The following is a 27,456-nucleotide window of genomic DNA, read 5'->3' as shown; positions in this document are numbered from 1 at the left end:
CCCTCAAATCATCGAACAATCCTGTGCATCTCAAAACCTAATCGCATGTAAAAACACAACTCTGGGCCATAAATCCCTAACTGATTGCTATCTGTCATCTAAGTTAAATGTGTTTTCCATGGTACAAGTTTAAATGAAATGCTGTGGAGAAAAAACTGGTAGCCTCTCCACCAGTCTTGTAACAATGCTGTAATGACAGTCCTGCTNGGGGGGGGGGGGGGGGGGGGGGGGGGGGGGGGGAGCCACGAGCTCTAGTCTGGTTAGCTCTATATCATCACCCACACATTGTCACAGCAGCCACTGACCCGATAGACTAGCGTTAAAACATGCCACGATTTAATCAAAATAGTCTTACGACAATCACAATGAAAAACTTCAGAAAGAAACAGTCTGAATGCTGCGAAAAAAGAAGGTTTGAAGATTATTATTTGTCCCCTGAAGCTTGCATTTTCGAGAGAAGCTAGGAAAAGGAATGGAGCGAGCTTGCCAGACAAGCCTGGTGATTTATCAGCATTGTCTATAGCCCACTTCTTCCACCATCTAGGCCTTCCATCTTAGGCCAGCACAAACATTTCATTTCACAGAAATGTGTTTATGATGCATGGGGGACTCTCCTTGCAAGGTACTAATTATACTTCCAGCTTAAGCAACATGTGCTTTATGTCAGATAGGCTGTAGCTACTGCTTCTAAAGGCATCTGTATAATTTCAATTATGATGATTAAAGTTGCATGAAGTATTTCCGATTAATCTTCTATGATCTGTTACCAGTAGTGTTATTATAAACAAAAACGGGTCCTTTTCTGACGGGCCTGCAATATGACAAATTCCCAAGCCTTGTTTTCTAAAATGATTTTTTGTTGTGTAAAATGCCAATACTTCAGCAATATCTAACACTGGTTTCTGGAAACTTTGTAAGATTTCACTTTATTTTCTTTTTTAAAAACCGGTAAGAAAAATGCAAGAAACACTCTGTGAAACCTTGTCCATGGTGGAATAGGTCGAAGAAGGACCATATACAATTTGTAAACGTTTCTGACTGAACATAATTGCACAGGTTCTATCTTAACCTTGGTGGTTGGTTCACAAAATATTTCTCTATTCACCCTTCCACCCCTATGCAACTTTAGTAGACTCTCCCATAAATTGATCTGGACGAGTCCATTATGGTCTACAGTGGTGAAAGGGTTAAGCAGGATTTGGTAAGGACAGCTGCATAAACATGTGCCCTATACAACCACGACAAAATACATATTATGAATTTTATAAAAGTTAACACCATTTTCATTAAGATGCTTCGAGGGCAACAGAGTGTCAAAATAGTAATGTGTATACATACTTTATATTAAATGGCGAACAAAAATCCAATTTTACACTGCTATAAATTAATGCCTCTCTCCCACTATTCACACTTCTGGTGCTTTTTCTAGTAACTCATATCATATGTAAATGTAAAAGTATAAAAGCCATAAATAAAATGTTAATGTTGATCACATCTGTAAAAAATTCTGACACATGAATTTTTCTCACCATGTTTTACAATATTAACTTATAACCCAAATCAATGCTGACAAGACAAGGTCTCAAATCTCAGTATATTTTTTGCTTTTGAGTTAAGAAACAAAAAGTACTTTAGCTGTAGACACTACAGTTTAAATAGCTCTGATGTTTTGCCAGAGTTATTTTTGCTATCATGTGTAAAAAATAAAAGTTTGCATAGTTCAACAGTAACTGACCAATAGTGTTAAATACAGTTGTGTTGAATTTTAAGATCAGACTTTACCAAGCACAAAACCAAAAGTCACCCGATGTTTGGTATTTATGAATAAGAATTTGGTTAGTGTTTGAAAAATTAGAAACAGGTGAGATATTGCTAACTAGTTGATATCAATTCCTTTAACAAATTGAAGTTGCTCGAGTGGCTTAAATTATCTCTTTTATTCTCCTCTACTTACCTCTGCAACTACCCGTAGCCAAACTCATAATATCTCAAATGTTGGCCATAGTCTCCCTGTCTACACATTTTCATTTTGAGCAAAAATGTTTCCCACTTGAATGTATTGCCAATCTGCTTCTCATCTAGTCAAGAATGAGGCATTCAAAACTGAAAAGTGTGTGGAAAATGCATAATTTCTTTTGCTCTAAAGGAACACTTACAATGTTTTCAGTTTATTCATTTTACTGAATAAATTCTTCGGCAGGAAGCGGATTCTATTTTTATTCATCTTCAGCACTTCTAATGATGTTAAGTTGTCAAAACATCCCGATTCAAATGTTTCCAGACCGTTTCCATTGAGTGTTCTGTAAAACACAAAAACATGAATGTGTTACATATACACCCATCAAGAACACCTACATCAAACAAGCATAATTATCTAACAATCATTCCATAGGGCCTGCGGTAATTTATCACACAAGGCTCCAAGCCCCAGACACAGCGTACAAACACAAAGTGATGGCGGTGTTTACAAAGGAAAATTACATATGTTGTATCTCACATTATGTCTATTGCAAGTGCCCCAATTTTTTCTATAAATTCTAAAAATGTGTCAAAAATTAAAGAGGATAATGCTATTATGTAATAATTTATAATTACAACATCACATCATGAAAAACTAGCTAGATGGTTCTATAAGATGCTGTGTTGTACAGAAACTAGCAATGTGTTACCCAAATTGTAATAAATGTACCGATTCCTAACATTCTGTAACTGCCAAATACCAACAATTGATCCACTTAATTTAATAATGTGCATTTTCTCAGGATTGCTAGCACAGAACATCACACACTAACACGCATTACAACCATTACATCATCCACATCTATCATCATCAACTTGGAGAAGTGTACCAGTATGCATGTTGGAATGACATAAACGCGCAGCTCTCTTCCCTATTTATATATATATATATAGGACAATTCAAACATGCAGCCCCCTCCATCAACATAGAGGATAATCGTACTATGTGGTACAGTGATTCCTATGTATAGGGTACCTCTGAACTTGGTACTCTTTTTATACACAAGACAATCAGAACAAGTGCCCTATGCATAGCTTTATCAGACCAACACCGACTCGACACATGCAGTCCCCTATGTGTAAGCAATATAATATATTTTTAACCATCTAGGCAATCCAACCACATTATGTTGCTTCTGATTTCTGTAACAAATTATCTAGAACTAAATTCACAAATCTGTAAAAAAAAAAAAAATCTGTATCAATACGGAAGTGGGCTGTTTATTTCTTTATATTTAATGATGTTAAACCCAGTCCTACATATGTACTCTCCAGTAGCTGACTTTTACTCACATAAAAAGTGATGGGCAATTCTAGCCTCGCTTTTTTCAAGCACAGGCGGAACTTTCTGCATTTTTTTCACTTGAGCTAAAAGTGATCCCACAATGACTTGGTACTTTATCGGGCCTCGATACCACATACAACATATTGGCAACACATTTAATAATTGTTTTCAGACGAGGTTTGCAACTTTTGACTCTCAAGAACAAGATACTGTTATGTATCTGGGGGCCGCGTGCAGTCAGGCAGGACCGGTGGAGAAAGAAAATGTTTCTTTTAGCAGATAGTGTGTCTCGGGTTTCCTAATTTGAGCTAGCGTTTGACTCCGTGGCCTGGCAAAACAGTTGTGTCCCAACTGATCCAGTTACCTATGCGAGACACGCACTACCTGATGGTTGCCCACCAAGCTGTCCTGTGAGACACCCCGCCACACAATAACCTACGATTTTCTGGATACATGCTTCTGTATTGTTCTGTCACAAATGGAACACAAGGAAACCTGCGACCCCACGAATTTCATGGATCAAACTCCAGATAACATTTCTTTTTAAAATAAGATTTTGAACAATCGTTTAAACTTTTCATATCAAAACCATCCAACCGTGACAAAGGCATTTAAAATCTGTTTTCATATCAACGTTGTTGTGTACATATAGTTTTTACTTTGAAATTTACTGATATGTTCTTTTTCATTAGGTGGCAAATCTCAAACTCAAAATATTTTCAGCTGAAAAGGTAGTCTATATATATATATATATCAAAAAGACTACAATTCATTCAAGGGCTATTTCAGATATACTTGAATATACTTGGTACAGGGGAGCAATGCAGGGGTGTTAATAATTGATAAAATATGGGTAGCAGGGTCTAAAATAATAAACATGTTTTTTTTACGGTGGACGAAAGATTTAGGGGGTTACAAAAAAAAAAAATGTTTACAAGATACAAACACAAGGTAGTTTTACATTTACACAGTGCGCGAGTCAACAAATTAACCCTTAAAAAGAGAAAAATTGTATTAAAATTGTATTAACATGTTGGACTTTCATTGCATACAATTTTTTCCATATTTTAAATGAAGGATCAACCAGCTAAAACACAACTACACATGTACACCTGTTAGAGTTCTGGGCAGAACACATTGTGCCTCCGACGCCCTACCAGTGTTGAAACACTCCTCGCTAGTTGTACCATACACAAGTATCATTTCCAGTCTGTGTATCATTAGAGGAGGGTAACAAACACGCCTGCACCTGGTCGTCGAGTACCTTGTAATTGTTCCAAAAATGTGCAACATTGGCCGGGGCTGGCATACAGTTTGCTTTGTTAATACAAACTAATGAGTTGTGTTTTGTACATATGTATATTACAAAACCATGTCAATACCTTACAGGCCCAGCCTCAGCCAGAATATTCTTTACAGTACAGATTTGTTTACAAAGAATTTCATTTTTGTAAACAATCAAATAAAATCCTGAAAACATGACCTTCTGATTATGTTGGAACAATTACATTTAAATATTATTGTATGTACAGTTTTTCAGCATTGCTGTTTTCAAATACTTTAATATATTAATGTTGTATTCAACATAAAGCAATCAACATATGACCAGAAACACAAATGTTTCAATATTGTATTAACTGGAACAACCTAGTTTCAGCGACGAATGGTCCCAAATTATCATGATGACATCCAAAATAATTATACAAAATTCAAATACTGGAAACATTATTCATGTAAATTGAATGAATAATGAATATTCATGTGGCAAATCTCTCTCCAACATAGGTTTTACGTGATGATAATCACTATACTTTTTTTTAAATCAAGATAAAGTTAATGTAGAGGTCTGCCGTTAATTTTAGGTGGTCGGTGGCTCCAGTTGGACTCGTCTTTGTTTTCATTTGCAGTGTGATGGATTGCCTTGCTGGGGGTAACACTAACACTTTCTCTGCCTTGTTTATGGGGCAAAACAAACTTAATTGCATTTTAATCCAGTGACAAATGAAGTTGGTGACAACAAGCAATTCCACTTAGGATTTTGTTTACATTGGGAGAAGTGCATATATGTAAATAAGATTTTGGTTGATCAAGTGCAGCCTTTACCCCTGTCAGTTAGGTACTGATGCTGGCCGTTCTCGCTTCCTTCCTCATCTACTACCATACTATTCCCATTCTACTATGCAACACTTCCTTTTAGCTTGTACTGTACAGCCCATATCTTTCAAATCGGACAACCTACAGAACACCTATTTTGTCTATTCAATAAAACAAAAAATACTCTCTATTTTGATAGCTTTTTAAAACTCGGAGAATCTCGGATCTTTGAAAATTTCTGGCTGAAAGGTAAAACTATTTTTTTATAAATCTCAGTTATACTTACAGTTTTTGTAGAGTGTTGTTGACAGGAAAGACCCCTGGAACAATGTCAACGATCTGATTGTGGCTGAGTTCAAGAACTTTGAGCTGGGCCATGTGAGTGGTTAACTCCATGGCCAGAGTATGGATTCGGTTGTGATTTCTGTTGATGAAAAATTAAACTTTTAATCGTATGTTCAAGCATATTCTTCAGCGATTTATTAAAATTTATGGGACATATATATTTGAGTCCTGGACTCGTTTTATTAAAATTGGGACTCATCCAGATTCGGATGACCAACAATCTTTTAGTAATGAGACTTAACACTTGGTAAAGGATCTTCAAGTTTCACCTGAAAAAAAGACTTTTTAATAACACAAAATACAAATTTTTGAAATTTCATTATTTCAGTTTTGATCTGTTTTATTAATTGGTTTAAATTTAATCTGTTCATTTCATTCAACAAGAACTGATTGTAACAAAGTTAAATATAAAATAGTTTTCTCTTATTAAAGGGAAATATTTATTCATGATAACACTGCATGTTTTATCAGGACAAGATATCAAGGCAGGAGAGACAGACTGTCCTAAATTGCTATTAAAGCGGTCACATCTCTACATGATCCAGTATGGTATGGGGTTATCTCCCCTGTTAGGAAGGTGCAAGGTTATCTGCCCTGACCCTGTCGCCGAGATTGACAACTGTAAAATTGATGAATGGTAACTAACATCATAGTTGGCCTTCCTTCTGAAGTCCACATCAAACGTGTACATTTCAAACAAGGCTCGAGGACATTCAAATTTGCACTCTGTACAAATTTTAAACTCATGAAAAAAAAGTCAGATTTTTTGGATATATGCATTTCATCATTTCAAACATTCTGAGTTATACTTACAATTCCAAGGTGGTTAAAGATGTTAGGCCTTTTAACATAGGGACTTCTGTAAGCTTGTTGTGGTTAATTTTTCTGCAAAATGAGAAGACTTGTTTTAATAATTGTGTTTTAATAAAATATATGGAGGGAGGAAAAAATATTTTTAACAAACTAAATTATATTTGTTGATACTGTTTATTTTCACAATGTTCATTTTCAAAACTATTTGTAATGCTCAAAATTTCTTATACATTATGATATAATCTCATTAACCCATTCAACCCAGTATGTAGGGGAGAATGAGTTAATAGAATCTGAAGTATCAAACTTATATTTTTTGGGGACAGTACTAGTGGACACCATTTTAACCGTTTGAATATCTTTTTGCAACTGCCCTGGTAGTAGTTTACACATGATTTACAGCCTTGTGCAGTACATGATGTTTTAGCTTTGAGAGACATAAATCTGTCATCTTGACGTAACAAGCATGTCACCTCGCGTATCTACCTGTGAAGTGTTTACTGTGAGACTCACACACCAGGTGGCACTGTCTGACACCTCAATTAGCATGAGACTGCCACTGAGATATGGCCGGGAAAACACTACCTAACATTACATACCATTCAAACCAATTGCATCTAGTCTTTATCGGAACGATCAAGAAAATTGAATACCTTCTTTCACATCTGAAGAAATATCTTCAAAAATTCAATATTTTTACAAAAGAATCTACACTACAGGTACATAAGTATTGTGTGTACGATGTAAATAGAAAACTTTCTAAAAGTCAATACATTGAAGTTTTTCAGCCGATATGAATATTGTTCAACCACTTATATAACTTACAGTTGTTTCAAAGCCGGAAGGTGAAGAAAAACAGATTCATTCAAAAATCGTATTTCGTTGTTACTGAGGTCTCTGAAAAGATAAAAACAGAAGCATTGTACACAACAGATATTCATATAATAATTGAAAAGTAGATTGGGGGCCGGGGAGGAGGGAATATCTGTAAAAAAATATCAAGTGGTACAATGTACAAGGTAGATATTGTAATGGCTGTGCTCATATGCTAATCTACAAACATGATAAGAATGTACTCAGTGTTTTCATTTTCCAAATTTTACTGGAATACATGTTTCCATAAATTTGGGGTGAAAATTCTTCATTTTGGGAGAGAAATCTTTATTTTGGAGGGAAAGGCAATCTTTTGGCTAGGGGAAGGTTTTTAGGAACAAAACAAGGCAAATGAAAATCTTACTGGTTTTATATATATATACTATATTATATACCAAGCGGATCGCTCTGAAAATTTGACAACCTAAACTTGTCCACACTGTTGGAATTACTTCTTTGCCCCATATACCCGGTATATATATATACTTCCTTTGGATATAAATCTTGTTCAATTTTTTTCTCAGAAAATCAAACTTTAAATTTATGATCGTGTACGGATTCCAAAACCATAACAAACTTTTATTTTATTTAATCATTTTGTATAATTTTTGCCCATTGCAACCATCTGGATACTTGTTGCAATAATTTTCAAAATCTTGGTTCTTCAGCAAAACCTGTGACAACATATATACATATATGTATACCCTATAATCAGTGATCACCTGGTACATGTATTTATACTTATAAGTTTTACCTGCACAGGTGAGCAGTACATTCATCCTTTTAAAATTTCTTTTGTTCTGCAAAACTCACATGATAGATAAGTTGAAATTGAAGACCTAACAGTTTTTTTTACAACTATGAACTTTAGTATATATACTTTAAATGCCACATAAAAATGCTGTTGTTTGTTTTTTCCGAAAATCCCTGCTTTTTATGTTTGAATTTTGTAAATGTTTACGATGGTACATGCATTGATCTGTTGTTTAAAGGTACACAACAATTTGTCCAATTTTAAAAAAAATGAAAAATAAAATACAACATAATGTTGTTCTCAATTAGTAAGTATTAAAATTCTTAACTGAATAAAATTCTGTGAATTTATTTATCACAGACAAAAGAATAATTAGTATTATAATTTGATTTTGTATGCAAGACCATTCATGACGTAAATGGAATTTTATTGATGTCACTACAGGTGCCAACTTATCAGAAACTATGACAAAAAGTCATAAACATTTACAATATATGCCACCACTAAACTAATTAAACAATAGTCTAATTAATAGACATTAATTCCAATACAATTTCCTGCAATATAATTATTACATTTGCATGAATTGTCAAGCCCTAGCCATAACGTCATCTGACAACTTCACATGTGTAGCATCCCTTCTAACACAAGATCTTCCACCTTAGAGTAAAAAGATAAAAGATGAAAACTTGTCTCATTGGATCACTGACCATTTTTTTATTCTTTTTTATTTTTCTTTAAAAGGTTAAAAAGATTCATTTCTTTTAGCAGAGATATCAGATTTGACCATAAATCTACCACACTCTTTCATCCTGGACACAGGCCTATATGGGAACCTACAATTTGAAATGAATCGTGAACATCAGGTAGGGGACTTTGACGCCATGTTGGATTAAAGTACATAAAAGCTAACATTAAGCTGTGAGGGCCATAAATTGAAGAGGTAACAATCACCTGTGTCCCAAGTAAAACCTCCTTACCTACGGCATCAGGTGTCTTGTTAGCTTCCCTGTACTGCTTTCATAAACTTACACACAGAAAAATGTACCAACAAATTTACAATAGAATACCTCATCTTGGAAAATGTGTGTTAACACCCAAAAGAGTAGAACTAAAGAAATGGAAAAATCTGATTTTTTTCTATATTTGGAAAATATTGCATTCAAAAAATTATCAAACACAGCATTTTAAGTTGACCATACTAAGGACAAGTGGGGCCCTGTCCCACAGATGCCAGCACTGGGCTTTTACATGGGTAGGGTTACCCGCTAACTATTCTACTGGTAACATTTACAAAGCCCTGCCTTGTAATAGCATTTTTTGTAGCCTCTCGGGTACAGCGAAATTGTAATTCGATCAACATCGTAATCTGGAATTAAATAATTTATCAACATTTGTTTGCAACTGAAGGTTTTTTAACAACCATCAGCGGTAAAGGTAGTCACTGACCATGCATAATGTGAAGTAACAACCCTCTACTGACAAGGCCTAGCCTGGTATTATATACACCATGACCACCCTTCACAGCACAACCTGGGACCCAGTCAAGCCTGGTACCACAAACCACCCTTAGCCCATACAATTGGGCCTTGCCTAGAATATACCTACTGGAACATACTGGTATCAAACATAGCTCACTTTAAGTCTATAAGGCCAAACAATATATATATCTGGTGTTTCCAGTAGCTCTACCTACCATAATTATATGTGCCTACCCTACACTTTTGACGGTAATGTCTAACTCATTCACCCCTGAAGACACATTTTGACTTTTCCAATTCAAAGATTGGAATAGTTCATTATGAAATTTCAGGGGTGAACGAGATAAAGAACCACTGTTGAAGTCCAGTTCACTCTCCTATATAAACCATAAACAATTATTTGTTAAAATAAAATTAGTTACCTATAGCTACCTACCCTCGGCTTTTCCAACATGCTACACGGCACATTGTTTTGTTTTGCCTTACTGATCGCGCATTATGCTTTAGTCTTCAAATAACACTGTAATGATAGTGCCTACTGTACTTGTAGAGCTCTATCACATGCTAGTTACCTGGCACTGCACGTGGCACCACCAATAACTGGTCAAAGAGCCTTGTATCACAGCCCAAATACAGCGAAATAGAAATATTCATGGATTCTCAAAAGACAGAATATGTTTTTAGATGATGATGCTTATATTTAAATAATTTTTGACAATAATTTTAATTTAAACAGCAGAAAATGAAAGTGATTTATAAAGATGCATTTATTTTTACTTTCGTCAGCTGTAACGATGCAGATTATGACAGGGTTACACCTGACAGTGATAAAACATGATTTGTTATCATTTACAGACATTCATCAAAATTCAAGCAGTTCATTCATCAACACTTGCTTAATAAATAATATCTCCCTTTTCTTGGAATATATATATATAAGTACATATATATTTTTGGCATTCAAACTATACATGTAGATATTTTGTGTTTTATTGACAGCGTTGGGACTGGCAGGTTGATAATCAATGTAAGAGTTAAAGAGGTGTAGGACCTATCTCCTGAGTGTCCTGAATTCTTTGGGAGATTACTTATCTCCCCACACCAGAGGGTGTGGTAAACATATGTCTCTATGGTACTGAACAATGGACAGTTAGCTTACCACAACACCTCACCTTCAAATTATCAATATTTTTTAGGTATTTGTCGCCCTTTGGAAAAGCTACAGAAATGCCTTTTTTTTTAATTAAATCAATCACAGGGATTTTAAATAAACTCTTATAGTGATCAAATAATCCTCTATTGCCATTGTGTTATGGTTTTAGCTGGTCCGTGATGCGTCGGGATACCTGCAGCCACACGGTACTTAAGCTTGCAGGTACCCAGTATAGGGATGTCTGGATCAGATCAACATTTTTTTGGCTTCCAACAAAACAAAAAGAACAAAAGAAGGCAAGTATGTACTAGTGTCATTTCTGTAGTAGGTAGATAGGTGACATTTAGGTTAGGCTAGCTCTTCAGTATGTGGTATATATATAATCCAGTCCACTCCAGGCCACCACACACTGCACACATGTATACTAACTACACCATCAACTTTCTCATGCTTGGTACTCAAATCTTTTTTGCTTTTCATATATATTTGAATGAAAATGCAATTTCTCTTTCCCAAGAATTTTATAAGACTGCTTGTTGATTTTTTTTCCCTATTTTTCCAATGGAATGTTATTTAGTCACTTTTTTTATTGAGTATATAATTATAAAATATAATCTAAATGAAGAGTTTTCAAACAAAATATTTCTTAATAACCTTGAGGTAAATTTCTGAAATATATAATTACAGTTGAAAATTGACTTATCTCACAATCTATACATTAACATATTGTGTTTAAATGATAGTTATATATTATAAAAAAAACTTGCAATATCTGTAGTCTAGATCAATTATCTAAAACACTACCATCAAAAATCAATATTATAAAATCATATACATTTATGTGTAAAACCCCTACCAACATATTCTCTAGTCTAGAAGATAAAAGATCATGTGCACATTTATAGAAACCTATACCAAATCCAGAATGGAAGAAATCCTGTTATAAATTAGTAAAAAGGAAATAAAAGATCACCATGAAAGACAAAATAAACATTGCTATGAATTTTCAACAGCTAGATAAACACTTAAATTAGCATGAAATTCTACCGTTCAACTAGGAAATGTATATTTCAGTAACCATGACAATAGAAACGGCATCCCGATGAATCTTTGGAATTTCATTAAATCTCAATCTCGGCATCAATAAGGGCCTTAGTCATGTGCAGTCGATTGGTTTTTCATTACACTGGGATTGTGCCTCCATCGAGGCAATCGCAGCCTTTGAGCCTTTTATATATCTCGCAACGTACATCAAATAAAATGTATCGTTCACTTCATCTCACGTTCAACAGAGCTGGTATACAAGTAGTTGTCCCGTCAACCTGTACCAGTCTAAAATGGCCATGTCTGAGGAAACCGTCAATTGTACGAATGAAAAATGAATAAAACATCTTGATCTAGTGGAGCATTTCATGCTTTACTAAGCTACATAAACAAATAATTTTTTTCATTAAAATGTTCAAAATTTATTTTTGAAAAATCCCCATGTATGTGTACACCTGAATGACCCAGGTGTCAGGGTTGTTTACGAAGAACGTCCTCGGATCAAAGCACTGCAATCAGTGTTATTAATGCTTTCCCCCACTACAACACCTTGCTGTGACCCGGATCAAAGGCCCACAATGCTAGCCTATATAATAGGGGGCATCAACTGTCAAGAATTTTTGTCAAATTTATATATTACCAATCTATGTTTCTTGAAAAGTATTACAATATACTTTGAACCGTTCAACATCAAGGTTTTTATTTTCAGTTTAAATACTAGCTGTACATATATACATTAGGGTACATGTACACGTTCATCACAGATCTACAGTAGTCTAGGTTGTTCTATTCTGACATATCTAACCAGGACTTAGCCTGCCACATATAAATCCTACAGGTGTTGAAAACATTAAAATTACATAGTAGGTATCACTGAATTATTAAGAAGAATTTCAGTTCTCTAATCTTGATAAAGCATTTTGAATAGACCAACAATATGTGAATAAATCAAAATCATGATGTACACATACAGGTAAGTTTGTTCACAAGACTAAGAGGTCAGATGTAATGTTAACCTTTAGTTAAAATACCCATAATATATATGTATAATGACATTCAAGTGTTCAAATAAGTCCTCTGAAATTGAACTTCCAATATGGCATGTTGACTTTCCCTCAAGCAAACCCTGTCCGTCCAATGTAAACCTTGCAAACACACTGGTATTTATTTTGCTTCCATTCTCTTCTATGTAACTAGTTCTGCCAAAGAAAAGGTTTGAAATAGCTTTGTAGCACTGGGGTTACTATAGCAACTAAGAAGTAAAACCCTCTTCAGATAGTGTTCATGAACTGGCACAGCTGTGAAAATCTTCCTTTCGAAAAGGATTTTTGTTCGTTTCTAGTTATTAGAATGCTGGCATGAGTAAATAGAGCTGTGTTTAACTAGGTGAAGAAAGAAAACTACTTTTGTTTGGCACTAAATGTGGGGTTATTATGTGACATGACCAATCTCCTGACACAATGCTCAAGGTGTGAAGTGGATATATTTGGATTAAACTTACCAATACACAATTTTTTACAATTAAAGCCTTAAGAAAATATCAGTACTGGGGCTTTGTACTATAGTAAATTAGACTGTTGGGTAGTAATTGAAGGTGCGAGGAAGAAGTAAAGTAATCTGATATATTGTATGTTGAATGACCAGGGATTGTCCACAACACCTGGCCTAGGCCAGTATAGTCTGTTTCATATTTCTAAACTTATCTTTCTACATGCTACAATATATGGACCAGGCCAAACAGACATATATCAAAATCTTGAATTCAAATTTCACAGGTGGTGTTGTAAATTTTTACATATAATACAACATCGAAATTTGAAACGCCTTCACTTGCACACAAATGAGGAATTTTTTGTACCATAAATATTAGTAATACACATACACATGTAAATTTGCAGCTGGTACCAGGATAATTTTACTACAGCTTCACCATAAATTACTTGTGTGGAACAAGATTTCACCACAGAAAATCTAAATTACCTCATTGGTATACAACATAACTCAATATTGAACTTTTTATTTAAAACAACAAACAAGAACTTTTAAATTTAAAAGAAATTTCTGTCCTAAAAAATTGCCGTGGCAAAGAAATCTACAAGTGGCCAATAATTCCTTTTTATAAATTATTTATTTCACAGCATACATATTGGGCCAATGTGATTTTGCCTGGTAATGTGTGCCTACATCCAGCTTTCCATGTGATAGCTTAGCATGCATAGTTATTTCTCTGAACCTCTCCATCTCCGTATTGATTTTCTGTACACATTGTATTCAAAATGTGCTAGCTTCAAGTTGCTAAGGTTTTCAATACCACTGGCAGTATGGATATGGTAAACATCCTTAAAGCACGGGAACAAAATACAGCGCAGATATCTGTAGCATCACAGTATGAGCTTTACAGGAATTTCAATTCGTTTTTAAGCAAATTTCAAGTGTATGTTCAGATAATGAGTCAATAACAAAAGTGAATCTTATGAAAAGGTCTAATTATATATCAATATACATCATGTTTGTCAGTCTAAAAGTTAACATTGTCAGAATCTATCATAAGTATATATATACATTGTAGAAGACCTTATGGTCCAACAAATTTACATTTTTTGGACAGTAGGGTGGGTGAGTAGAAACTATTTGATATCTTGGTGAGAGTTTGTTTACAGTTCTTGGAATTTGTTGTAAATGACTTGAAATCAACCAAATTAAATAAATAAATCCTATATCTAGGTCCAAACTATAACATTTGCTACCATTAAACAGCCTGGAGATCTATAATAAAAGACCATCAAACACATCACCAAATTTGCTGAACACAAAGAAATATCACTGAAATCCCATATAGACTACAAGTAGGTCCATAAGACTGATTTGGTACCATGAAACTACAGATACAACACTCTCACTTAAAGCTTCCATAGAGGACCAACAAATCTTCCTATATGTCTACCATAGAATACCTATAGGTCTAACACATGTTTGGTACCATCAAATTGCCAGGATAAATGCCTAGGTCTACCAAACATTTGGTACTATCACATTGCCAGGACATCTACCACAGAGGGCTTAGTTATAGGTCCAAACCATGTGTAGCCCATATGTGTTGTGGGGACCTGGCCAGGGTTTTATAGGCAATCCCTCTAGCACCACATACAGCCTACAGCCTGCTCCCTCCAAAACATCATTCACTTGGTATGCTGTGCCATTTCTGTTATGCAACATGTGTGTTAAACCTGTAATTACACCAATAAGAACTACCACTTTTTCTCCCCCTTTTTTATGGTCCTGCAAATATACACGCAGACACACATTGTAACAATGAGCATCAGGTAGAATCAGATCCCATTATCTCGACTGCTAACATGACTGGTGAACGGGAGCTATCTTTTACACAATCTTGTGTATATATCTCCTGTATCCTATATTAATATCTTTACAAAAACACCAGCAGCACAGCAGCTAGCCAGATTGGTTATGTCTGATTACATGCACATATCTAGATCCATTTAATTTTATTTAAGTATCTATGAAAACATCTAATAAACAAATTAATGATTTATAATCAATATCCAAAACCAGAATCACAAAATAACACCTGCAAATCTATATAGAAAATGTTCAACACTATTCAATAACATCTATATGTTCTCATCAAGGAATACTAAATTCTAATATTTTTGGGAGGATAGAGGGTTGGTTATTTAGAATTTTAACTTGAGATCTTCATTAAACAAATTGATGTTTTGAGTTATTTAATCTTACAAATGACACTATACTTGACGATGATTTATATATATATATATATTTCATGCATTTACAATGATCAACACTAGTACTAACTATGTTGTAATCACAGTACGGTAAAAAGTTAACACCAGTACACAAGATTATATACGGAGTAACCGCTAGGCCATGTAGGCTTTGTACCAACACATTTAACAGAGATAAGTATCCAAAATTGATCGTAATCATAAAACAGCTTTCATTCAGAGACCTGCAGGTGTGATGCCAAGGTCTAAAACACCTACTATCTAAGTGTGACAAACACAGCACGAGTGTCAACCAGGGAGGCCAATTACAAATTCTTACAGCACTTTTTTTCACACTAAACACCTTTTCTAATTATATGAACTATGCAAAATAAAAAATTATGCATTCAGGTTTTATACACAGGACATAATGGGACATACAGGAGGCAAAATCATGATAATTGGAACGTTATGGAATTTTGAAATTTTACAAATCACCCTGCAAACCAGACTGTCCTATAAAATCACATACTGTACATGTATACCTTTTATTTCCAGTAACTTACTAAATTATATTGAATTTGACCATATAACAATGTAACAAAAATGATAGGGTAAAGGAATTCTAGTTCAACAGGATATAATGCAGATAAAAATTATGATATTTATTACTACCATGTGTGTATATACAACAATATAACATAGTACTACAATTTATATAAAAAAAAAGATCTATTTTAGAATTACTTATTTTGATTAACCACAAATGTGAAGGATTTTAATTCAGGAATTTTTACTTATAATTAATACAACAAATGTTAACCTGACAGTTGTTTTTTTGAGAGTTGTCGTTTTGCATACATAAGCAACGTAATTAATAAATTTATTCATCATATACGTAAGGTACTAGGGCTGTTACACAGTGTAATAATGCTTTGTTTATAATCAGGCTGCTATACAATGTAATTACAGGGTTATAACACCATCAAACAATATCTGTATGTAATTATTTCATGTTATTTGTTTTATTACCGACGTAAATAACTTCTTTTTGGGCGTACATATAACACAGCAGTATCTTAAAATTTGAAAGTTGAGCAGGAATCCCGTTTACAGCAGTTCCTACACGTTTCCTGTTGGGAAAAGGAAACAGATGAAACAAGATTTGGTGTGAGTTGTAGGGCTGATAACACACACCTGGCGATATGGATAGTGTGACCTATATAAAATCTCCTACCTATACCTCTGTACACCCTACCAGCCAACACACACAACATGTCCCAACATCTATATAAATCTATACTTTGAAAATCTTCACAAAAGTTTGAATTCCTCATTAACAACTCCAGCAGAACTATCCTACAAAACTTTAGGGACTGATGGTTACTGGTATGTGAAATTTTCAGAGTGACCTGCTCCTTTATGCAGACGAGATTACAATACTTAATACATCATGTATAGCAGACACTACATCTTGATATTTAAGGGGGTTTTCCATTTTTTTGGTAATGAAGCTCAAATGGCCTGATAATGAGAAATTGTCAGAGTAAATCAAACTGGGAATTTTCAGAAAATTTCAAGTATGTTCTATCTAAAAGAGTTACCGGGTAATCATATTCACTGAAGAAATGTCAATTTATATATATGTTTACATATAGATTTTGCAAAAGCTGAAAATTAAATTTTTGAAAAAATCTTGAGAAATTGTACTGTTAATTAGCACATAGATGAACAAAAATCAACAAGTTATTATAATTAAATAAACCTGAATATTGCTTGGTTTGCCTGTTTACAGGAATATTTTAAGCTGGCAAGGCAAGCTTTAAGCTATAAAGTAATGTAGGTGAAATTTCTTTTGTAATGTACTGTATTCATAATAGATACCGATCTCCCCCATACAGAGCTTGAGGTCCAGAGTTTCCTAACTGAGCAGAATTATAAAATATAAAATGTATTTCACTGTATATCTGGTTCTGACACATTATATATGCTTAGTTGCATAAAAATCCTGATGCTGATTTGTAAATCAAACTAGAGTTTTATTTGTACAGTGATTAGAAAGGCTTAGGGACTGTCAAAAAGAACCATCAGTAAATCCAAGGAATTGTAAAGGAAATACTGTGTCTGACTGATAAGAAGAATATCCAAGAATTGGTCATTGTTTTGAACTTAATATCATGTGTCTCAGTTCTGACCGACAATTTCCATTGCTCTATTTTGTTGTAAATATTTTCTACAGTATCACCACTAGATCTAATGCTTGTACTATACATATTTCTGTTGTACCACATAAAACTACATTTTTTTTGTATTGTGTTTTTATCTTTTTTTCATACATCTCACACTGTTTTTTATTTTACAAATTCAATTGAGCAGCAACTGTTTAAATGCTCATATATTGCTCCTGCCCAAACTCATGCAAGAATATTATTCAATATCTGTGAACATACGTACAAGATCGATCATCCCCAGAACTGAGTTTATATCAATGAAATGGCTGATTCATCATAACTATCATATTTATGTCTTTTAAATGTATGTGCAATATGCATCTATTTGCTGTGTTTTATATTGTAATATATATTGTAATTCTTTTTCCAATTGCAATACCCTCAGTCTCTTTCAATCACTCAAAATTGAATACAATAAAATTGATTATGTATTACAAAGGTTGTTTTCAAGTATGCTGCATTCAATCATGAAATTATCAGTAAACCAAAAATTGAAATGTATATGCAACTTAAAAACTACCTACATTTTTATGAAAAGTTTTTCCCCCATGTTAAAAATCCATCTAGATCATCTACAGTAAATCTTGTGCTACAAACGATAGCCATACATGATCATATATATACATCTCCAAAGTCATGTTTTGTTATCGTCATACTGGGTAAATTATTATATCATCATAGCTTCTGAGCATTGAGTTTTCTTTGCACAGCTATTGCATAAAATTCTGAATTATAAAAGATTTGTCATACATAAACAGTTTTTATTAACAGTTTGATATAAACAGAGAGAAAAAAATGATAGATGTGCATTATTTGAATCTATATGAGTAAAAATGGGATGTATACCCCGGCTGAACACAGGTGTGCACTGTCAATAGTCACATTGTTGAAAAAATGTCATGCACAAATGGGAAGGAAGAAAAGACATCCACATTTATATGCAAAAGATGAACATAAATTATTTCACGAGTTTGCATGTGTCAATTTCTCCTACTAAATGACGAAGGTATCCAACACAAAAAACGTGACATAAAGAACCAGAGTCACAATATAAGATAAAATGTGTTGTGGATAGCGCGATCACCTCAGTGGTCTGTACATGTACTCGCTGTCAACTCTACACTATTACACTGGGGCAAAACTATAACAGCCCGCATAGGGGCAATACGCTATAGTGACTAATATCATCAAGGCAATACGCTATAGTGTCTAATATCATAAAGGGGCAATACGCTATAGTGTCTAGTATCATAAAGGGGCAATCCGCTATAGTGTCTAATATCATAAAGGGGCAATACGTTATAGTTTCATATCATAAAGGGGCAATACGCTATAGTGACGTATAACATAAAGGGGCAATACGCTATAGTGTCTTATATCATAAAGGGACAATACGCTATAGTGTCAAATATCATAAAGGGGCAATACGCTATAGTGACTTGTATCATAAAGGGGCAATACGCTATAGTGTCAAATATCATAAAGGGGCAATACGCTATAGGGTCTAATATCATAAAGGGGCAATACGCTATAGTGACTTATGACATAAAGGGGCAATACGCTATAGTGTCTTATATCATAAAGGGGCAATACTCTATAGTGACTTATGTCATAAAGGGGCAATACGCTATAGTGTCTTATATCATAAAGGGGCAATACGCTATAGTGACTTATAACATAAAGGGGCAATACGCTATAGTGTCTTATATCTAATATAGGAAAGTACAACAGCAAACGATACAAATAAAGGCAATATATTCTCTCATTAAGAATATGACACTCCAGTAAATTGGTAATTACCTTTGATCTACAGCTTATCTCTCATGTTTCCATCATAACATTAATGGTTTAACAAAAAAAATGTGCATGCATGCATAATAACACAGTTCACAAACTGTCGATGTGTCTGATTAAATATGAAGAAGCAGTAAATTATCCTAAGTGCCCATCTTAAGTTTTAATTGAACATTTACACCATTTAATTTGATTTGTCATAGGGTTTTTTGTCACTTGTAATTTCTCAGCAGATTTTTATTCATATGCTATATTTGCTAATTAATTTGGTGTTGAACTGAAATAACAGACCTGTGTGTTAATTGTAATAATTAATTTGACAATAAAATAGTTCAATTAGCAACCACCTACAACTGAATACAGAATAGAAATACATCAAATACACAAAAGGTAACATTTCTGATATATTACCTTACCCATAAAATATGACACAGTAATCATGCAGGTCTAAGTTGTATAGAGCAAGTCTTCATGTGCCTCTAATAGATTCATCAGGTTCACTTGCTCCAGTTAGTTCTGCTTTATATATTACTGTAAATGGCTACCGAGTGGTATTTTGGTGGAGTTTTAAGTCATGCATGTTTTATTTACGACCATAACCTGTATCTGCCTCCACAGACGTATACACATAAAGCTCGCTTCCTCCTACAAAAGCACTGGGTGACAGTTTATAGCCGAATCTTTTATGCTAGGCGATTATCATTTTTCCTTTTTACTGTAGCAAATATGTTTATGGGTGTTTCAATACGGCAACAAAAAGAGCAACCAATGTAAGTATACGGAGATTGGAACGTGTTAAAACACCGCCAGAATAAACCTCCACACTAGTGTACTATGTACAGGAAGTAGACAGTGGGTAAAAACATGTTCATCAACTGATTTACATCTGTATTACAAAGCTGGTAACACAATCGCTGAATGTCATCACAATAACTGTTATGATTCTCAATAATTTGATAAGGATCTTTTCTGACTGCATGTAAACAGCTGAAGGTTTATCCCTCCTGCTCCTCTTTAGAGTGGTGTGGTCTGTGTACTCCCCCCTCCTGTCTGACTCTCACCCCCTTCTAAACACCATCTCTCTGTTATCACAGGGTTCATCTCTCTCTAACAACTAACTCGACAGCTGTATCATGTATAAATACATGTACCTACATTCCTACAGCATTTACAACACTTATCAAACCCCTCTGTCACACTCATTATATAAACCAGCCAATGAGTTTAGAATCAATAAAGAACATTTCCACTTGACTTTTTTTGTCCTCTGTGAAATGGTGTCTTATAAATGAACAGATGCTGAATCTCTAGCTACGGATGCTGGGATCACATGGCTGATCCTGTGTGCACCTCCAGCTCTATGTGTCCTGTCTTTTTCTGTTCTTCGATACCCACAAGATATCCCCATTCAGGACACGAAGCATAGATTAATGCAATCAACATGTAAAGTTGTTCATAAGTAAATTATTTCTGTACATTATACACAGGTCCAACTTTGGCTAAAAAGTTAACTCCATATTAATTAAAATTTCCTATATTCGAAATTCCAATTTAGATTTTAAAATCTTAGTTCAACAATCAAAAATTACTAGTTGACAATGTAATAGTCGAGTCATACAGTGAGGAGAGAATGGATCTTTGTTTATCTTATCCTTCTTTCCTAGAAATATTTTTATTTGGTGAGTGAGGTAAAGATTCTGATGTAATTTGTGCAAAAGAAGGTAAAAAAGGGTAAAAACTTTAAAAAAAGAAATGACACAATATGTTTTTATTCTTCTATGTGCACCTTCCAGCTCATTTGAAAATTACAAAATACCATAATAAGGTTTTCATATCAATAAACTTGCTATTAAATCAGAAAGAAATTGATAGACACATGTTTGTTTAGATTGCATATGAACACAGGGGGAATAGTGGGGGGGGGGGGGAGACTATATAAAAGTATTTCATATATACTGAGCTATATTCGTTTGCTGGATAGCCCAATGCAAACAACTCAGTAGTGAAGCGGACGTAAAACCTATCAATTAACCAATCAATCGATCAATACTGAGCTATGATAAATACTATAATTTCCACATATGCATGTCTTGCATACAATTTCTGAAATAAGAAAAACATATTTAAGACTTTCCGTTCATATTCAGGACTTTCCGTTGAGCCTTTAGATAATGGTTTTTGTTTCCTTACTGCCTAAAATTAACTTTGGACTCTTTGATTTGACAGGATCTGTTAGAGTGTTAAACCCTCAAAATATCAGGGAATACATTATTAGACTGTTATTGTTATACAAATGTTAAATGACAAGGGTCAACTGACAGTCCTGATATTGCTGTGGCATGCAAGTTAATCTAGTATAGACATCCAAAATAATTATTTATGAAAATATAATACTATATAGTTTTTCTCTTTAGAGCACACAATGGGATGATGAATAGTTAACTTGGCCATGGATGGTATCCAGTAACAATAAACTGTATTATTTCAGATTAATATCATTATAAGAGACTTACAGCTGTGTGAGATTGTTCAATCCTCTGAAGTCGTCTGCCGTTATAGATGAAATTCCATTGAATTGAAGTTCTCTGTAAGACAAAATATTATCACATGAATTGAAGCAATGAATGTTAACACAAGTTATAGAGCTGCCACCTTTTTCTCAAGCTGTCCTGTTTGTTACAGGGTATCACTGAATCACTAGTTGACATTGAGTTAAGCCAATGGCTTTTTGTGATGTATGATCAATTGTTTATATAAATGGGTTTTTTCTGGAATACAACAACAAAATTATCGTTATCTTCAACATTTCATCAAAATACTGATGTTGAAAACTTCAGCATTAAAATAAAGATCATATCGAATAATGTTATTAGTTAACTGTTTTAGTGTTGCCAATGTCAAAAGAAATTAAAGAAATTTTAAAATGACACAATTTAATCATTATAGTCATGTCTGTTCAATGTATTTAATGAAAATATCATTCGCACTAGAAATCAATCAATTGAAATAACAAAGTAAGTATCTACAACGAAATATCACTGACTGTTTTATCTGCAATACCCTGTTTATATGACCGATACTGTACAGTAGGCCTACCCCTAATGTCCGTGATAGTATGGCTTCATCAACCATGGAACACGATTTGACAAAACGAAAACCGTAATTCAATACCATACAAACAACCAATTCGTGTAAAATTTCAACTCTAAATACATAAAAGAGTTCTTTTGTGGCAGCTACTTTGTGTTGGCATATGTAAACAGTAGTCAGTTTGTGTACATACCACGGTCGAGGTAGGATTTCGAATTCAACAGGGCCCGTAACTCCAATACACAACCTAAATAACAGGTATTATTTTACCTGCTTCATTGTTTTGACAGCGATCTATATTTAATTTACACGTTATACTTGCAGTGGAACACTGTTCAATCTGTAGATGATGAGGTTAATAATTGAGAAGTGCTACAATAGTCATGTGAGTTGGTTTATTTGTGTTAGTTGTGGAAAGTTATTGAAAGAGTTGGTTTTAGTTACTTACAGTCGAGTGACGAAGACGGGTAGATCCCGGGGAACTTCAATCAGTCCCAACTTAGAACAATCAACAAGATTAAGGAGACACGAACATGCTGAAGCACACATGTGATTCTCCCCTGCCACATTGTGAAGGAGGAGACCCTCCAAAACAAACGCTGTAAAGGCAAAATACAACAACACGGCCGCCATATTGGTTTTGGGCATAAGCCCAGCACACAAAAAATCTGCCTTTTGCAGCCGATATGAGGAGGTCACCGGTCCACAGGTTCACATGGATGAAAGATCGACATCTTCGTTCATATAATCCTTACTACATAGCTGTAAACTTTGCGAATTCACCACATAAACTTGTAATTTTCTTACGGGCCATACACCCGCTTTCTTACTGCACTGTAATATAAACTCGCCTCCCACGTTTCGAGAGCTAATACATTCCCGAAAGAAAAGCCCGCCGCTGATTGGTCAATTGGTGTCATGTGCCTAATACATTTTGACACCAATGCTTTGGCACAAAATTTACAACTCGGATGTATCAAAATTTAACTCGGCTCGGTATCGATAGCGAGTTAACTGTGAAACGGGATTCGATAACCGAGAGGTATTTCAATTTTATTTGGAATTTGTTATGCAATCAATATATGAAACAGGTTAACGGTATTGTTCGCATTAGGTCCAATTTAAATAAAAGTTTAAGGTTGTATCCTATAACTGCTTAACGTTGCGTTACATTATAATAAAATAGATTGTGTACTTTTATACACGTAATTTCTTATTCGCATTTAATGCAAATAAAAACGGGAGATCAGAATTTATGACTGAAAATCTATAATTGGCTGAAAAGTTTTACCTTCCCGGTCGACTGATAAAAATATTGCCAATAACATTCTTCATTCACAAATTAAAGAAAATATCAATTATTGTATGATGCTACTTGGGTGATTTGGCAGGAACTCTTCACACATCGGAGTCGATGACAGCCTGAGTGCTACTATACTGAGTGACGGACAGGTGACACACATTTTGTGTGTCCAGACCCTGTCACCGGACACAGACAGGGTGGTAATGTGCGAGGTGAAAGGTCATAACAGGTGACAAATTGACAGTCACGTATTACATCATGATTTGTTTTGGGAAAAAGAAACTTTTTCTGTTTATGATAACAAATTAGGAGGAACCCGAATTATGACGTGTTAACATGTATGAAAACCAGTAAAGTTGTTATTCTAATTAAAAAATAGAAAAAATATAGTCTATTTATTGAAAAGTTCTGAGATATCTTTCAACATTTCATCTAGTTGTTTGAATATTTTTAAATAAAGACAGAAGAAATAGATTCGAATACATGTATAATCAAAACCGAATTAAGATATGCTTCTTAATTTTGTAAACATCCAAGTTAGATGACCTAACTCTATTATTTCCTAACGAACTTATTCCAAGCAACACAGCTTTGTATTCGGATAATAAGATAATCAAAACCCGCGAGTCGGCTTAAAATTTTTAATTAGATAATTTTATACATTAAATAATTCATTTGATTTATTGTTATTGTTATGTATGCGTAATTACAAAAGTGCAATTAAACAATAAATTTAATTGATAAACTCGTTCTTACCATCAAATTAATTGTGTAATAACACAAGTGCAAATACATTTAATTGAACAGTGCTTTACATCTAATTGTGATAGCATATTCAAGTTATTTCCTTTTCTTCCTGTTCGAGGTGGACATTCATATATACCTAGTGCTGTTTTACCTAAATGTCTGAAATCAGATTTTTGTGTGTTTACAGTTCTAAATCGGATTGTTTGTTGTTTTTAAATCCCTGTGACCATAGTTTTGTCATTTTTTTTACCAATATACAAATGTTTTCCTAATATTAAAAAAATGGAATGTGTTGTTTATATAAATACATCGGTTTTAAAATCTAACCAAGCAGATCTGTATTCATTTATAATGTTTAATCATAATATTGATAATCATGAGTGCGCTAGTAGTGTCAAAGTGAACTTAATATCATGTATTGGTTTATACTAAATAACATGTGGGTTTTACAGGTGTTTTTAATAAGCATGATTTAAAAGCAATTTGTAATGTATGATATATATCATAAATGATGTATGACACTATGTTAAACTAGTTTATTATTTTAAACTTAATCATTATATAGAGTGTAAACAGAATGCATAAGAACGTTGATTGGAGCTGACAATGAACCAGTTAATAATCCGCATTTAATTGGTATCATTAATTATATCAATCAGCACACACCGTGGATACGCCTGTCGCTTAAATGTAAACAAAAGTGTATTCACCAAGTAAACACACGAACAAATTATACATATTATTTTGTGTATCATATACAATGGAATTTGTGCGCCAGTTTTTCAACATAAACTAACTTCCCCAACAACAAAAAGGGTGGTCGGATGGTGCAGTACCTTTCACCAAGGCGGCTGGTGTTCGACTCTCCGATCGGACGTGAAAAGGTTGGGGTCCCCTGTCCGGTTACATGGGTTTTCTCCAGGTTCTCCGGTTTCCTCCCACAGTAAAATAAGTAATATTTTGTATAGATTATCAATTATTATCAACGAAGAAAAAAATGGTTCCTTCGCATGGATAGAAAGCATAAAGAGTACTCTAAATAATGGCGGACTCTCTAATATCTGGTTAAACCAAAATCCAATTAATCCAAAGTGGCTTGTTTCAAAAATAAAACTTAACTTGACTGATCAGTTCAAACAAAACTGGGCAGCAATATGCAGAGATTCTCCAAAATCCACCATATACAGAGTCTTTAAGGAAGAAGTCGTGTTCGAAAACTACTTAAATATTCTCTCAAAAAATTATGCTTATACTCTTTGTAGGTTTAGAACCAGAAATAGTAACCTACCTGTAGGACCGGAATTAGGAGTAATATACCAAGACATGAACGTATTTGTCAATTGTGTAATGTAAGAGATATCGGAGATGAATTCCATATATATTTGAATGTCCGGCATTAGATAATGAAAGGAAAATTTCTCTATCCTCTATATTAATTAGACGTCATAGTGTATTATCGCTTATGGTTATAATGTCATCTAAAAGAAAAGCATTCCTGAAAAAATTATGTACTTTTATCAAAAACATTAATTCTGTCTGTTCCCCTGCGTGAAAGTATTTATTATATGTAACTGCAGTACATCTCCGTTTCTATTATACTGTATCCCTCTATATAACCACGCATGCTAATTATTGTACATGAAATCTTTATATTTATATATCAGTATACCATTGTAATGCAAAATCACACTAAGACCCACGCGCGCTAACATCCGGGCTAAATTTCAGTTGAAATAACTTGTTTCACAATTGTTGTAAAATAAAATAAAGCTTTATATTATTTATAAAGCATGATTTTAATTGACGAGAATCCATAGAGAAAAAAAACGTTGATACAGATTTTTTTAAGAGGTGGTGTTCGATCTAGGATCGAGAACTCACTGGCCAGATTTTGAGCTTTGGCCCAAAGAAGGTTTTTTTCTCTGCAAAAAAAAGAGGCTACCAGTTTTTAGGAAGAATTTCTCAACTGTATTTTACTACTAGCTTATAGTTTAGAACTTAGAATCAGACATCTAAGTGATCAAAATTATCAGAGGTTTTTTCTTCATCTAAATAATTCAATATTCTAGAGACTGGGGCCAATCTACCCCAGGACCCGCGATGGCAAATCACTGTCCTTCATTTGGGTGTTTTTAACAAATCACTGTCCTTCATTTGGGTGTTTTTAACAAATCAATGTCCTTCATTTGGGTGTTAAAAACACGATACTCCATGTTGTTAACCAAAGGTATATTCCGTGGAAATCTTTGTAGGTAGAGGATTTTAGATATTCGATACAATAGTACACGACCCGTACTCTGAGCTGTAGGACAAACAGTGCTAATTTATTCCGCGTGTGTTTCCGTGTTCTTTTCACAGTTTTGGGAGGGATAAAAAGAGACACACAGCCGTCCATTAAACCATCACCCCTCCGTGGAGAGGCCATTGGGGTTAAGGTAATCCTTGTTTTCATTCACGTTTTGAAAAGGTTTCCTTGGGAACCAAGAACATGAAGGCTAAGAATTTGATCTCACCCCTTTTCTTTTAGACCAACAAGCCTTGCAGAGACAGGTAATTTGTAAAAGTGCACGGGAAGAACTACCTGCAAACATTAGCAAACATTGACACACAAAGCTGGAATTAATCACCGCACGGCTCCCTTACAAACCAAACGCTTTGAGTCAATATTAGGTCGTTGAGAGTAAGAT

The 27,456-nt window shown here is 34.2% G+C and overlaps 1 protein-coding gene across 1 annotated transcript in view; it reads right to left on the bottom strand.

The window, feature by feature from the left end:
* The window catches only part of LOC110448823 (leucine-rich repeats and immunoglobulin-like domains protein 2), a 50,590-nt gene extending 27,007 nt beyond the window's left edge, over window positions 1-23,583 (bottom strand). Inside the window, exons 1-6 of the mRNA XM_021495269.1 lie at window positions 23,168-23,583; window positions 22,143-22,214; window positions 7,382-7,453; window positions 6,557-6,628; window positions 5,685-5,822; window positions 2,157-2,300 (exon numbers count right to left, since the gene is read on the bottom strand). Of these exons, the coding sequence (XP_021350944.1) occupies window positions 2,157-2,300; window positions 5,685-5,822; window positions 6,557-6,628; window positions 7,382-7,453; window positions 22,143-22,214; window positions 23,168-23,367 (698 nt within the window). The 5' untranslated portion in view covers window positions 23,368-23,583. The remainder of the gene's footprint in view (window positions 1-2,156; window positions 2,301-5,684; window positions 5,823-6,556; window positions 6,629-7,381; window positions 7,454-22,142; window positions 22,215-23,167) is intronic.
* Window positions 23,584-27,456: the final 3,873 nt, after the last annotated feature.

Source organism: Mizuhopecten yessoensis, unplaced genomic scaffold, assembly GCF_002113885.1.
Source record: "Mizuhopecten yessoensis strain PY_sf001 unplaced genomic scaffold, ASM211388v2 scaffold4359, whole genome shotgun sequence".
Taxonomy (NCBI): Eukaryota; Metazoa; Mollusca; class Bivalvia; order Pectinida; family Pectinidae; genus Mizuhopecten; species Mizuhopecten yessoensis.
Note: the sequence above shows the minus strand (reverse complement) of the source record. Positions and strands in the feature narration are given on the sequence as shown.